At 28.6% G+C, this 14744-nt stretch overlaps 2 protein-coding genes across 2 annotated transcripts in view; both read right to left on the bottom strand.

Annotated features, from left to right (window-relative positions):
- The window catches only part of LOC100569303 (synaptic vesicle glycoprotein 2B), a 10145-nt gene extending 977 nt beyond the window's left edge, over nt 1-9168 (bottom strand). The window contains exons 1-11 of the mRNA XM_029486382.1: nt 7663-9168; nt 7481-7546; nt 6237-6302; nt 3842-4003; nt 3614-3776; nt 3137-3255; nt 1190-1425; nt 943-1091; nt 564-829; nt 160-319; nt 11-105 (exon numbers count right to left, since the gene is read on the bottom strand). Of these exons, the coding sequence (XP_029342242.1) occupies nt 11-105; nt 160-319; nt 564-829; nt 943-1091; nt 1190-1425; nt 3137-3255; nt 3614-3776; nt 3842-4003; nt 6237-6302; nt 7481-7546; nt 7663-7687 (1507 nt within the window). The 5' untranslated portion in view covers nt 7688-9168. The remainder of the gene's footprint in view (nt 1-10; nt 106-159; nt 320-563; nt 830-942; nt 1092-1189; nt 1426-3136; nt 3256-3613; nt 3777-3841; nt 4004-6236; nt 6303-7480; nt 7547-7662) is intronic.
- Nucleotides 9169-9607: 439 nt separating this feature from the next.
- On the bottom strand, nt 9608-14129 carry LOC115033002 (synaptic vesicle glycoprotein 2C-like). Its single transcript, XM_029488549.1, has 9 exons — nt 13912-14129; nt 13684-13846; nt 12840-12958; nt 11980-12215; nt 11759-11910; nt 11383-11648; nt 11125-11284; nt 10943-11070; nt 9608-9808 (listed from the first exon to the last, which is right to left on the bottom strand). Exons 1-9 carry the CDS (start codon nt 14093-14095, stop codon nt 9753-9755), a joined length of 1464 nt encoding a protein of 487 aa, XP_029344409.1. The 5' UTR covers nt 14096-14129; the 3' UTR covers nt 9608-9752.
- Between the last annotated feature and the right edge of the window lie 615 nt (nt 14130-14744).

Here is a 14744-nt window from a genome sequence, read left to right on the forward strand (position 1 = left end):
AAATAGGAACCCATACAATGTGCATCTATAAATACACCAACTACGATGTTGCCAAGAACTGCACCTACTCTGCCAAACATGGAACCAATAGATACGCCAACGCCTCTATATATTACATAATATTACGAATTTTTAATGTTTCTAACATTCTATACTTACCTATATTCTGTTGGAAATATTTCAACACCTATGCAAAATACTAGACCAATACCAATGCTGGAAAGTGCTTCAAATACGGAAGATAACACGATACTTTCGAACGATGATGAAATGAAGTACAAACAAGCGGCGAAAAAACCAGACCCAAAAAAACTTAGAACTAAAGAAAAACATATCTATTAAATTAGTTTAAAATATATATATATTCAATTTACAGTTTTAATTAACTAATTTAATTAATTGTAAATTTAATTGATATTGTTATTATTGTTAAATATGCGATCGCGATGTGTTAAACTGTTTTTTGGCCAATAAGTAATATATTTTTAGTTTATTTTTATTTTAATTAATTTAATTTTCTTATCCTTATCTCATATGCATTTTTTTTTTAAATATATACATACCTAAAAAAAATTTAATTCCAAATCTGTTGACGAAGAGTGGTACAATAATACTTGTTGGTATGCAAGCCATGCCGACGATGAGAATGTTCTCGTAAACAGATTGATCGATTTCATCATTGCATTTGAGATCTATCTCTTCTGGTTCAATTTTAAACAGTGACACAATATCGCACATATTTGTCATATTTTTGGGACCCGAATATAATGTTTCATACCATCGAAATCTATTCATCAGCTCTGGGAACCACAAAACCATCATGTAAAAGCTGCGCATTTAAAAATATAGAACAAACGGGTTCATGTGAAAAATTACTCTGTTATTATTATTAGTTTACATATTTTTTTTCATTTTTATATTCGTTTAATCTATTGCAGTTACCTGGCAGAGCAGCAAAATTGTATCACACATGTAATAATCGCTACAACTTTGTATTGAGACGTAAATAACTCCAGAATACTATTGTAGAGTCCATTAAAAAAGCTATTATTCTCTTCGGTAATACAATCAGGTAACATCAATGAAGTCACCTACAAAATCCAGATGCAAATAAAGTAAGTGTAATTAACATCTGTTGAAAGTGGTCCCACGAGAGAACTATTGACTGATAATTACAACTTAAACTTGCCGGAAATTCATCGTCAGTATTATTATTCCACCTATAAACGAATTTCAAGCAATCCATGGTCTCGTGGCGTTTACCTTTGGTGAGTAAGAACTTTGGACTTTCCGGCAATTGAAGCAACAAATATGAGAATATTATGCTTGGAAGAGAACAAATAACAGCAAATAAATTCCATGACCTGAACAAAAAGAAACCGTATTCGATTCTGAATGTTTGTGGTATAACTATCCATGCAATGCCTAAAAAACCATAAAATGTTATTAATTGAATAGATATTTTACTAAATGTATAACATATTCAATATTTATATTGCCGGATATCGCTTTGATTCCTTATTACACTGAATCAATTTTACTTAAGAGGACGTCGTATCCGCATGTGTTGTCTGCGTATTACACATGTACAACATAACAAATTTTCGTTCACCAGAGTCTATCGTGTGCTGTTAGTTTTGATATTGGAGAAAATTGAGCTATTATACAAGTTATAGGTAATATTATTATCCAGAGCACAACGTAGGCTATTATTGATATAATTATTTTTAAATAAGTTATGACCTTTTTAAAACTGTACATTTTAAAATCATCTTAACTTACTTAAATATAATGATATCAATAAAAACGTACGTCGTTCCCCAGATAATAATCTTACATTAAAATTGTATGATAGGTCAATTCACTCTGATAGGTACCAAAACTAACAGTACACTATTGAAACTGGTGAACAAAAATTTGCTATGTAGTGTAAAGAGTGAACACATGCAAGTACAATGTCCTCTTAACTTAATATAAATAAATATGCTCAAATACACACAAACTTCTATATAAGTATATTGGGTAGTAGTAGGTATAATCAGTGGTTAAATTGGGGGGGACAGAGGGGGGCGGAGTCCCCCTCCTTATTTACGGTAAGATTATGCGTCTCCTTTAATTTAAGTCTCCAAAGTCTGGGGGGACGCTACTAAATTTTAGTTATAGATTTAACTATGCTTTCTCCAGATAATTGGCCTGATAACTGTGATATACAGTTTGGTGATATACATATAAGCCGTTTGTCTAAAATATTTCAAATTGATCAAAGGGCCAGTATACGAGGATTTCGTGAATACAAAGTGTCTTATCCTTCAGTAAATACAGACATTGAACCTAAAACGACCGCTATAAAGACTTTGGCTATTTCTTCTGCCGAATGTGAACGGTCCTTTAGTTCAATGAACGAAATTGTTTCTTCAAAAAGAAGTGTGTTGACTAGTGATCATATTTCATCGTTAGCTTTCATTAATTGTACTGGACCACCAATTGATAAATTCAATCTATATTAAAACTTGGATATTACCAGGGAAAAGAACTGCAGATGAACAATGTTGTCCAAAAAGAAAAAAAGAAAAATGAAGAAGCGTCTTATACATCTTTATGATTATGTTTAAATGAATAGTTACCCATACTGGTTATACTGTATACCTACTTGTAGTTATAAATAACATTTACATAGCTTATGATACATTGCAATAATTTTAATAAATTAATAAAAGAATATGAATAGATATATTTATTATATATTATTTTTTATTTGTTTTTTAATGAAATGTTTAAAATTAAAATGTAAACACATATCTTTATTAACATTTCGGGCAATGAATTTCAATTTATTTTTTATTTAGCAGTCATTTTATTATGTTCATTAATTTGATTTTATATACTATTAACATAAACTTTTTATGAACAAATTACAAAGGTGTATGAAAGAAATAAATTATATTTAGTGGGTAGTGGGTTTTTTAAAAAAGTTTGGTTAGATATAGACTTTGGAAGAACTCGGGAACGCTCCTCAATTTTTGGTGACTTTAGTCCCCCCTCAACATTTTTCCCACTTTAACCACTGGGTATAATACCTTTCTAGCTATAATAATTACTATTGATATAGATATTAATCAAATATTATAATGCTCACATGGAAGTAATATAACACCAAATGTCCAGAACAATTCCATCCAACATATAAATTTTTTACGATTTTTGCTGTTCACGAACTCTCCAAGGTATGAATAGAATACAGTTATACCAGACACCCTAAAAAAAAATAGTAATATCAGCTGAGAAAATCGGAGAAAGAGAAAGGAAAATCTAAGAAAAATCAAGTTAGAACAGTTTTGATATCAACCTTTTTTTCATTCATGGCTGCGTGTCTGTGTAATACCTATTATTATTTTTTGGAAATATGCATATAGTTTATACGCATTTTATGTTCATGACTTTTTTATTTTTCATAAACTTAAAAACACCTGAGGCAAGAATACCCACTCGCCATCACCCCCAAGGGGGGTTCTAAACATATTATTTTGTTTACATACCTAAAACACACTGAATAGTGAATACATACATAATATATGTGCATAACCCGAAATATTACTTAATAATATTTCCTTACCCAAATCCACTCATTAACTTGCAGAATATCAATACTGGGTAAATCTGAGACACGCTAGATATGAGGTTGAAGATACCATCAATCATCATGCAGATGACCAATGTATACTTTCTGCCTTTGGAATCCGCCATGTAACCCGAAATAAAACATCCGAAGAACATTCCTGAGAGAAACCAATACTATTGAAAAAATCATATAAATATGAGGAGGAATGAAATTCGTAGGTACCTATCATCGATGCTCCATTAAGGATTCCTTTGTGTACGGATGTCATTTGGAGATCACATTGTGCTGCCGGTATAATGAAAGACACTGACGTCACGCTAATGGAGATTGCTGCGATAAGCGATCCGCAAATAAATAATATGTAGTAATGAAAACTCCCAAATCCTGCATAATATAATCCAAACATATTAAGAGGACACAACACCTGCATGTGTTGTTTTCGTCTTACAAATATAAAACATACCAAAAACTGTTTTGCACAGGTAAGAACCACTCAGACTGTAGTCCAAGCTTAGCAACGAAAAGTTCGCACTATAAAGAAGAGAACACAAATTATTGTTTTTAATATATATATATATAATAAGAACGACTAAAAAAAAAGTCTTGAAAAACTTAAAAATAATGAATGTTTAAACAATAAGAACTTTTTCATAGTCCTGATATCAAAAAATTAAAAATAACGTTGAACATTTAATGTTCTTCTCTTTCTAGTTAATAGTGTGGACATTTGGTTGCTTAACTTGGACTACAGCTTGAGAAGTTCTTAACCACGCAAAAATAGTTTTTGCAGTATTTTACATTTGTAAGACAGAGACAACACATATGTGGGTGTAGCGTCCTCTTAACATGTCTTGTTTGAAGTGTATAAGTCTAATAATATAGTTACCCCAGTTAGGTATAGTTTTAATTAATTACACGATTTCACAATCAACATTTCAATATTATTAGCATTTTGTTTTACCTGGACGTTTTATTTCTGAAAATTGGCAAACATTTAATCGAAGCAATGTTTTTTTATTAGAAAAATTAATAACAATTCTAATAATATTTTATAAATTTACCATCTAAATGTTTACAGTTTACTTTTATCTGTGACTACTAAATTTTGAAGACCACACATAATAATAAAAAGTAATGATTTAATCACCATTTTTTATTAAGTTAAAAAATATTATAATTGTTTTTGTCTTTAAATTAAGACTCACTTCATTAAAACTGGATTAACCTAGGTATATCATAAAATGATTTGAATATAGATGATCATATATTACCAACCCTTTCCATCCCATTTGAAGGAATACATTTTAGATTTTAAAAGTATGATTGAATGTATACAACTATTCAATACCTACAAAAATTATATCTACTACCTATCGATGGCATTTAAAAGAATATACAGAATCTGATAAAAATATCTACTTATTATGAATGTGTTTGCATGTAGAATAATTTCTATATAGCTGTAGAAAAGTAATTGATATTTCGTATTGTTTAAATAATTTTAGAAAGCGAAATAGACAATAATGAATAAATATGTAATATTTTAAATTTAATTTAGTGCGGACTCTAGTGATGTTTAGCAACTATACAAGTAACCACCGACATCACAAGGCATTCTATAGTTAAATTACTTTATTAAAATAAGTTTATAAAACACAATGTATTATTTTTATTTTTATTTTATTTTATTTTATTTTTCTCATTAGTTAACCATGGCAATTTAGGCCGTTGGGTGGTTTTTAACTGTGGGAGAGGGTACTGTAGGTTTTAAACACGTGTTTTGGCAAAATTTTCAAGTGGGCACCCATAGGTATCTATACCCGGGCCTCTCTCTCCAGACACCGTGACTGCCCGAAGAGAAGTGCCTCCCGTAACCGAGGTTCAAATCAGCGACGGTGCCGCGTCCGTTAGGCCACTCTGTTCGCTATTTTTTTTTTTTTTGATCTTGAACGTCATATTTGTTATCTAACAAAAAACTCGTCTTTATAATAACTTTAAGATATGCACATTGTACCTATAAAATATTTTAAGATTAAAAAAGAAGAACCTTCAAACAATGTTTGATTGATCCTTGATATGTTTTATAAATATAAATATTATAGTATTATACCATTGATTATATATACTAGTATATATTATAATCAATGTTAAATGTTAATACTTATTATAAAAATATATTTAAAAATATATGGTACCCAATTATTATTTACTAATGTATGTTTAAATTAGAATTTATTTTGCTAGTGTACTACGATGACGTGTAAATTAAGTTTCAACTTTACCATTAATTATTATTAACATGCGTACATTTGTGAACAAATAAGCTCACTGGAAAATTGGGAGGTTCTAGAACTCTAGGACATTACATTTTTTATTAAAAATATTTAATAAGTATATAAAAATATTTCTTGGTAAAAATAAATGCACTTATCCACCACTGCATCCATAAATTAATTTATAAATAAAAATCGTAATACTAATGCAGCTAATAAATACACAATAGTGTGTAATGCCTATACAGCTTAATTATTCAAATCTCTATAAAAGTAAAGCAATTGTGTATAACACCTACGACCTACCTATTTAAATTTAGTACAAACTACAAATTATAACTTACCAACAATTTCTATAGCTTCGTCCAAATTTACTGGTTTGGTTATCAAGTATTTAGAACTTACTGTTTCTAGAAAAAAAAATTGTCAAAAATTGTGATAATATTATATTATATACTGCACTGCAGGATACTATTTAGGGTGCTACTAATCAGTAATCACTATTATTATCCTCGATTGAGAATCTAATGTTGAAGGCTCTAGAACGTATTGTTGTATATTTATTATTTTTCCAATTAAACTATGTTTCTGAAAAAATTGCATCCATAAACAATGTTATGTATATATATTATATGTTGGCATTAGCGCATAAATTATAACAACACTTGTATATATAGGTACCACATGCAACAGTTCTGGGTAGAACCGACAAATTACCCAAAGTTGGTAACTAGTTTAAAAGTTAAAAGGTAAATTATAAGATAGTTTTTATACTTTTTTGATAACTTATATCTTAACTAGTTAAAATTAAATAGGAACGCTCAAACACAGCAATATATTCTGCTAACGATTGAAGTAAATACATTATTATTTTAGTGACTATTGCTTATTTAAATATAATTAGGATGTTTAGCTACATTATTATATTTGATAGTTTTATACAAACAATTCAATTTTCAAATAAAATGTTTTTATTAAAAATGAATTTATAACCTACCCGCTGTTGTACTTATGGCTAAAAGTAAAATAAATTACTTTTATCATAATAATATCATTAGATATAATTAGAAATAGTATACGCTTTATTTGTTGATTAAAATGTTTTTTTTTCGTTTAGGTAAATACATGATATAAACTATAAACAGCTTTTTTTAGTAATCCTTTTTTTACTTCAGAGCAAGTATCAGTTTATAACGACAAAATTCAAAATTTCTTGTTATATTTTAAATCGTAATAACAGAGTTTAAAACACTTTGCAACCCTGGTAAAAAGTAACTTAACTTAACTTTTTAACTCGGTAATGCCCAGCCTTTTAGATGTATATAAGACGTAATAGTATGTCTCTAGATTCTAACTAAGTATCGGTAATTACGATTTACAATGCGTATAGAATGAAATAATCACTTTTAAACTCTCTACCAATGATATTTTAAGCTCTGTCACATAAAAAATGTCTACTAGGTAAATAAAGTTTCTTGTTTATTTAAACAAATAAAAACTCTAAAATGATTCAATTTTCGTATAATTAATAATAGGTAGTATACGTTTTTTATAAATAATTATTCAGGACTTTCAGATTTAAACTCACCGAAACTTTTGATATCTTTATCCAAATATTCCAGTTGAGAACTTTTAAGACACATGGACGCGTCTTCTATAAAATAAAAATAAATTATATCCATAGAACATGTGACTGATTTAAAATGTGAAAATAACTGATTACTACATATTATTGTGTACCTACAACCGTTTAATTAAAATTATATTTACCTTTTGAGTTATTTTTTTCCATCATAATCAACACGCACAATCAAGCGGGTACAATCAAAATCATGTATAGAATAAAGAACATTCGTCCAGCGTCCCTATAACTAAAGTTATTACACTTCACCGTTCATATACGTTCAATAAAAAGATTGCCATTTTAGTTCAATATTACTGAACTTATCTAATCTATTTCATAATGAGTTCGGTACTCATCAACTTTCATAACGCAACAACGAATACCATCGCATGTTAACAGGTTCAAATTGGTCGTTTGTGAGTGTATGTGTGTGTGTCACGTGAACTTCACTCATTTTTTTGACACAACAGAACGTGACCACGAACGACATTTATATGTATATTTAATATGCTACTATTATAATATTCTTATTATATACATCGATATTCTATTTGATTACGAATTATAACAACAAAATATGTGAAATTCAAGTGGGCCCGGGCGCTTGGGACGACATAAGACTGCAACAATAATATTATGAATTATATGATTTTGTATTAGTATTTAAATAATTCTTAAAAATAAAATAAAAAAATTAAATGAACGACTAAATAATGAACGCATTCATTTTTTCAAAGAACTTGAACGTGAACATGTTCGTCTATAATATAAAAATGAATCGCTGAATGTGTTACTAAGCGTAAATCTCGAGAGTAACTGAACCGATTTCGCTAATTCTTTTTTTATAATATTCCTTAAAGTACGAGGATGGTTCTTAGGGAGAGAAAAATTTAGAACAATCCACCGGAAAAGCAGGAAATCTGGAAAAGTGAAACAGTGGCGCAACAGTGTAATATATATTATATATATATATTGGTTGCTACTGGTTAATCGAGCATGTTGTTGATTTGTATTATTATTTTATTATAATATTAAAATTTTAAAGATGATGTCATGAACTATCCACCGGAATTTTTAAACTCAATTGATTCGCCAGGATTGCCACCTCACAATCTTCAATTAAAGGTTGGATCTGTAGTTATAATGTTGCGAAATATTAATCAACCGCAACTTTGTAACGGCACACGATTAGCGATTTGGTTTAGTATTTTGCATAAGTGAATAATGCATAAATGATAAAAATGTGCGTCTACACGGGAATACTTATACTATATACTAGGATTGCCAAAGTATCATTTGATGTAAATGTTAAAAAAAATCATCATTGTAATGTGCAGCAATATAATAATTACCGATTTGAAAATTATGAAAATCAAAGTATACGTTTATGGAACAAGAAAAGTATCATACTACTAATAAAGGTTCAATAGAAGTCGCATGAAAATCAAACAAATTACTAAGGAATATTGACTTCAGACTTGTAACAATCCAGGACAAATGTTTGCTCAAACCGTACAAAATGTACCAAAAGACATATTAATTGAATTACCATCCGAAGATTCGATAAAAAGAAGTATTTGTAACCAAAGAAGCAGTTTAAGCCCGATAATACCAAATATTCTACAAGAAGTGTTGTAGGAAATTTTAAAAAATATTCTCCGAGCACAAGTATTTTCAAAAATTGTAATTGTTTTATTGCTTATTCATATTTCCATAAAAATTTAACTTCTCTATACAGCGCTGTATTATTATAATATTTAATATAAAATTATCACATCACGTCATCACACAATTATAACACAAAAACATAATATAGTATTACCAGTGTTGGGTAGTAACGTAATGAAAGTAACGCATTACTGTAACTCCGTTACTATGTTTATAGTGAGTTACGTAATTCCGTATACTTGAAAATACTGATATATTTAATAAAAGGTAAAAAAATAACAAACATTCACAAAATATAGTTTTGAATACATTTTCAGAAAGTACCTCGACATAGTAGACACCAAACGTAATGAAATGTACATACCTACCTATGTATTTTTCTTTACAAATCTTTAATTGTTTATCAAGTTTAATAAATATTTATTTACTTCCGTAATACATTATGAAGGTATTCATTTTTGTACGAACAAAAATAAATTTATAAATGTATTTAAAATTGTAAAAAAAACAGGATATACTAATTGTTTAATGATACAAGATTAAAGTTCTGTCTTCTAATATTATATGTTCATTTTATGGCGATTCTTCCAGTTTTTGGTAATGTTAAGACTAATAACCCTGAAACTAAAAAAATAATTTATATTTACAATTATAATTAAATTGATTAATATAAAAAAACTTTATCATTATATTTCTACTTCAAAGCATTTACTAATAACAACTTATATGGAACTATTCAAGTAAAAATAAAAATAATATGGGTTTATATTTAATATTTGAAACTATTTGTATATTTTGTATACTAAGTAAAGACTTTATTAGTTTATTATTACGAATTATAATTATAGCGCCATCGGGTGGCATTATTCTTAGGACAAGTCACGGTGTCCCCCACCCGGGCATGGAAAATACCTACGAGTGCCCACTAAAAAATCCACCCAACCAAAAAAACACATGTGTTTACTACCCTAAAATTCCTCCACTACAAAACAAAAACAAACAGCTAATGGACATAGTTGCCAAGCTTCATGATCAATAAAAAAAAAAATTATTATTATTATAGTATATTATAAATTCTGAGTTGAATTCTGAAAGAAAATTGAATCTGATTGAAAAAAGTATTACTAAAAGTGTTTTTAGGCGTTGAAAATAAAAAATTCAGAGAAAACTTGAAATTATCACCAAATATTTAGAATATTAGCATTTACTGAACATGATATAATTTTCAAAATATTTTTTTTCACATAATTTTTTATAAGTGTTTGAAGTTAAAATATTGATAAAATTCGTCAAAATCACGAAAATATTTAAAGAATTTTGTAGGTAAAAATGTCTGATATTGTTTAATTTAATATCGAAGACTTGAACAATATATTATAATACATACCACATATGGTTTCTTATAAATTTTTCTTACGGACACCTAAAAATCTCAAAAATACAAAATTGGATATTTAAATGAAAAATCAAAATTTTTTGTTATTTTGCTATAGTTTCAAAAATGTATTCGTAAAGATTTGAAAACTTTTGCTATACTAAGTAAATAACAATCTACAGTAAACTATTATAATATATTTATATAAAATACTATTATCTGATTGCTGTACATGAAATTTTTTCATCATTGAATTCAGACTTGACACATTCATTAGCCAGTTACTCCATGATTAAAAACTACTTACGGCTACAGTGGCTACACTTAACACTTACTATAGGTGAGCGAATTTCTCGATTTTTTTTAACATTATGTATACTTACTTATCAAAAAAGAGCACGATACTAAAATAGGAACCATACAATGTGCATCTATAAATACACCAACTACGATGTTGCCAATAACTGCACCAATTTTTCCAAACATAGAACCAATTGATACAGCGACGCCTCTAAAAAAAACAAAATATTAAACATTTTGAATATTTCTAACTTTCTAAATTTACCTATATTCTGTTGGAAATAGTTCAACACTTATACAAAATACTAAACCTATACCCAAGCTGGAAAGAGCTTCAAATACGGAAGATAACACGATATTCTCGAATGAAGACGTAATGAAGTACAAGCAAGCAGCAGACAAACCTGACCCGAAAAAACTTAACACTAAATAAAAACATATTAAATTAATTTAAAATATAATATAAAGGTATATATTATTAAATCGACATTAATTATAACATTTATTAAATATATATTCAAACCTAAAAAAAATTTTATTCCGAATCTGTTTACTAATAGCGGCACAATAACACTTGTAGGTATACAAGCTATGCCGATTATGAGAATGTTTTCGTAAACAGATTGATCGATTTCATCATTGCATTTGAGATCTATCTCTTCTGGTTCAACTTTAAACAGTGATACAATTTCACACATATTTGTCATATTTTTGGGACCCGAATATAATGTTTCATACCATCGAAATCTATTCATCAGCTCTGGGAACCACAAAACCATCATGTAAAAGCTGCACATTTAAAATTACAGAACAAACAGGTTCATGTAAAAATTACTTTATAATTATTATTATTGGTTTACATATTTTTTTTATATAATATTCACGTAATCTATTTTTACCTGGCAGTGCAACAAAATTGTATCGTACATGTATTCATAGCTACAACTTTGAATTTAGATGTAAACAGCTCCAGAATGCTCTTGTAGAGTCCATTAAAAAAGCTATTATTCTGTTCATTAATACAACAATCGGGTAACGTTAATGAAGTCACCTACAACAAACAGATAGGTACAAATAAAGTAAATTTTATTAACATTTGTCAAAAGTTGCTTAAACTTGCCGGAAATTCATCGTCAGTCTTATTATTCCACCTATAAACGAATTTCAAGCAATCGATGGTCTCGTCGTGTTTACCCTTGGCAAGTAAGAACTTTGGACTTTCTGGTAATTTAACCAACAAATATGAAAATATTATGCTTGGAAGAGAACAAATAACTGCAAATAAATTCCATGATCTGAACAAAAAGAAACCGTATTCGATTCTAAATGTTTGTGGTATAACTAACCATGCAATGCCTAAAAAACACTAAAATATTATAAATTGAATAGGTATTTTACTAAATTTATGATCTATTGATATAGTCAGTTTGATTCATTATTACACTGTACCAATTTTACTTAAGAGGACTTCGTACTCAAATATGTTGTCTTTGCCTTACACACGTACGACATACCAAGTTTTCGTTCACCAGTTTCAAAAGTGTGCTCGTGCTGTTAGTTTTGATATTACAGTGAATTTACCTATTATACAATTTAGGTAAGATTATTATCTAGGGCATGACAAAGACTTTTATTAATATTATTATTTTTTAATTAATTATATGTGCATTTTAAAATGATCTTAACTTACTTAAATATCATAATATCAATAAAAACCTATGTCGTGCCCTAGATAATAATTGATTTTACCTCAAAATTTTATAATAGGTCGATTGATTCTGATACCAAAACTAACACCAAACTATTAAAACTGGTGAACAAAAATTTGTTATGTCATAAATGTGTAAAACGAAAAAACATATGTGAGTATGATCAAATTCACACAAACTTATTTATGATTATTTAGTATATAGTAGTATAATTAGTATAATTAGTATAATTGCTATTATATAGATATTGATCAATTATTATAATACTCACATGGAAGTATTATTACACCAAATGTCCAGAACAATTCCATCCAACAAAGAAATTTTTCGCGATTTTTGTTGTTTACGAATTCTCCAAGGTACGAATAGAACACAGTAACACCAGACACCCTAAAAATTATTCGTTATTCATCAATATGTTAATAAATAATAATTATTGTGCACTTATATGTTTTATATGTATTTATTATACATAGGTAACAATTAATATTTACAATGCTTACTATCTATATATACATAACTATATGATTTCCACAACATTTGTTGTCATATAGTTCTATAAGTTACTTTTAGTATTTTATATTATATGTTATATTAGGCTTCTTTAATCTATCTCTTTAGCCATAAATTCATCTACCAAATTTACTTATTGTTCTAGCTAGTAACAGGTTGTAAAATGTATTGTAAAAAAAAAATATTATTTGTAATATGAAGACCGATGACTATCATGGAGAGTATATGTAAATCCCTCACAAGTATTCATATAAAAATTAAATCATCCCCCCCCTCCCCAATAAAAAAAAACCCGGCTCAGCGTCTGGCTTTGTACAATTGTACGTACCTACTAAAATAGTCCGTAATGACTCTGAATCTATATATTAAATACTCACATATTGATATTTTATAAATTTATAATACTGGCTAGTATGAATTTACTTTGAATAGAATTGTGGCTATAAAATCTTAACACAAACAATCGTAACTAACGGACGGGCAGACACAACGGTGATATTATAAGGTGTTGTTCTAAACGTATTATATTTAGAAACCTAAAACTCGGTAATACACACAATATAAGTGCATGTTAGATAGTTATATTAATAATATTTCCTTACCCAAATCCACTCATTAACTTGCAGAATATTAATACTGGATAAATCTGAGACACGCTAGATATGAGGTTGAAGATACCATCAATCATCATGCAGACAACCAATGTATACTTTCTGCCTTTGGAATCCGCCATGTAACCCGAAATAAAACATCCGAAGAACATTCCTGAGAAAAACCAATACTATTGAAAAAAATCACCTAATATGAGGGGGAATGAAATTCGTAGGCACCTATCATCGATGCTCCATTGAGGATTCCTTTGTGTAAGGATGTCATTTGGAAATCACATTGTGCTGACGGTATAATGAAAGACACAGACGTCACGCTAATGGAGATTGCTGCGAAAAGCGATCCACAAATGAATAATATGTAGTAATGAAAACTCCCAAACCCTGCATAATATAAAAAAAACATAATATTAACATTCCTCGTTTGAAGTGTCTTATAAATATATAGTTATCCTAGTTAGGTAATAGGTATAGTTTTAATTAATGAAGTACACGATTTTACAAATATCAACATTTTAATATTATAAGCATTTTTTTTAACCGGACGATTTAATTTTGAAAATTGACACAGATTTAATCAAAAGAATGTTATTTTATTAAAAAAATAAATAACTATTATAATAATGATGCGTATTAATTCATTATCTAAAATTTTTTGTGTTCAAAATACAGTTTAAGCTATTTAAAGCAAATTATTCAAAATAATGTATAATATAAGCCAGATTTTTAAAATTTGGTACTTTTGGAGAACAACTAACTCGCAGAGTGTTTTCAAGGTGGAGATTAGTTAATCTTTAACGACATTTATTCTTTATAAACGTAATTTTGGAGAACGAAGTTTCCCATAAGTATATTTGGTGCCAAAATACATCCAAATACAAAATAAAAAAAAGCAGGTAATTGGATGTCGCTCTGCCGTACAGTAGGTTACAAGTGGTGTGCGGTTGACGGCTGCACCTGTAAAGCCGGTGACGGATACGTGCGCGCACGGACGGCGGCTAACACGTTACGCGTCGGGCGTGTAGTTACTTATGTCGTACCTGTCGATAACCCTG

This window comes from Acyrthosiphon pisum, chromosome A1 (genome assembly GCF_005508785.2).
Source record: "Acyrthosiphon pisum isolate AL4f chromosome A1, pea_aphid_22Mar2018_4r6ur, whole genome shotgun sequence".
NCBI classification, from domain to species: domain Eukaryota; kingdom Metazoa; phylum Arthropoda; class Insecta; order Hemiptera; family Aphididae; genus Acyrthosiphon; species Acyrthosiphon pisum.

Coding starts and splice junctions, on each gene's coding strand:
- LOC115033002 (XM_029488549.1), bottom strand. CDS start 14,095: ATGTTTTTTTTATATTATGCAGGGTTTGGGAGTTTTCATTACTACATA. Junction 12,959..13,683: donor AAGTTAATGAGTGGATTTGG/GTAAGGAAATAT, acceptor AATAATTTTTAG/GGTGTCTGGTGTTACTGTGT. Junction 9,809..10,942: donor ATCGTGCTCTTTTTTGATAA/GTAAGTATACAT, acceptor TTATTTTTTTAG/TTTCAGGGTTATTAGTCTTA.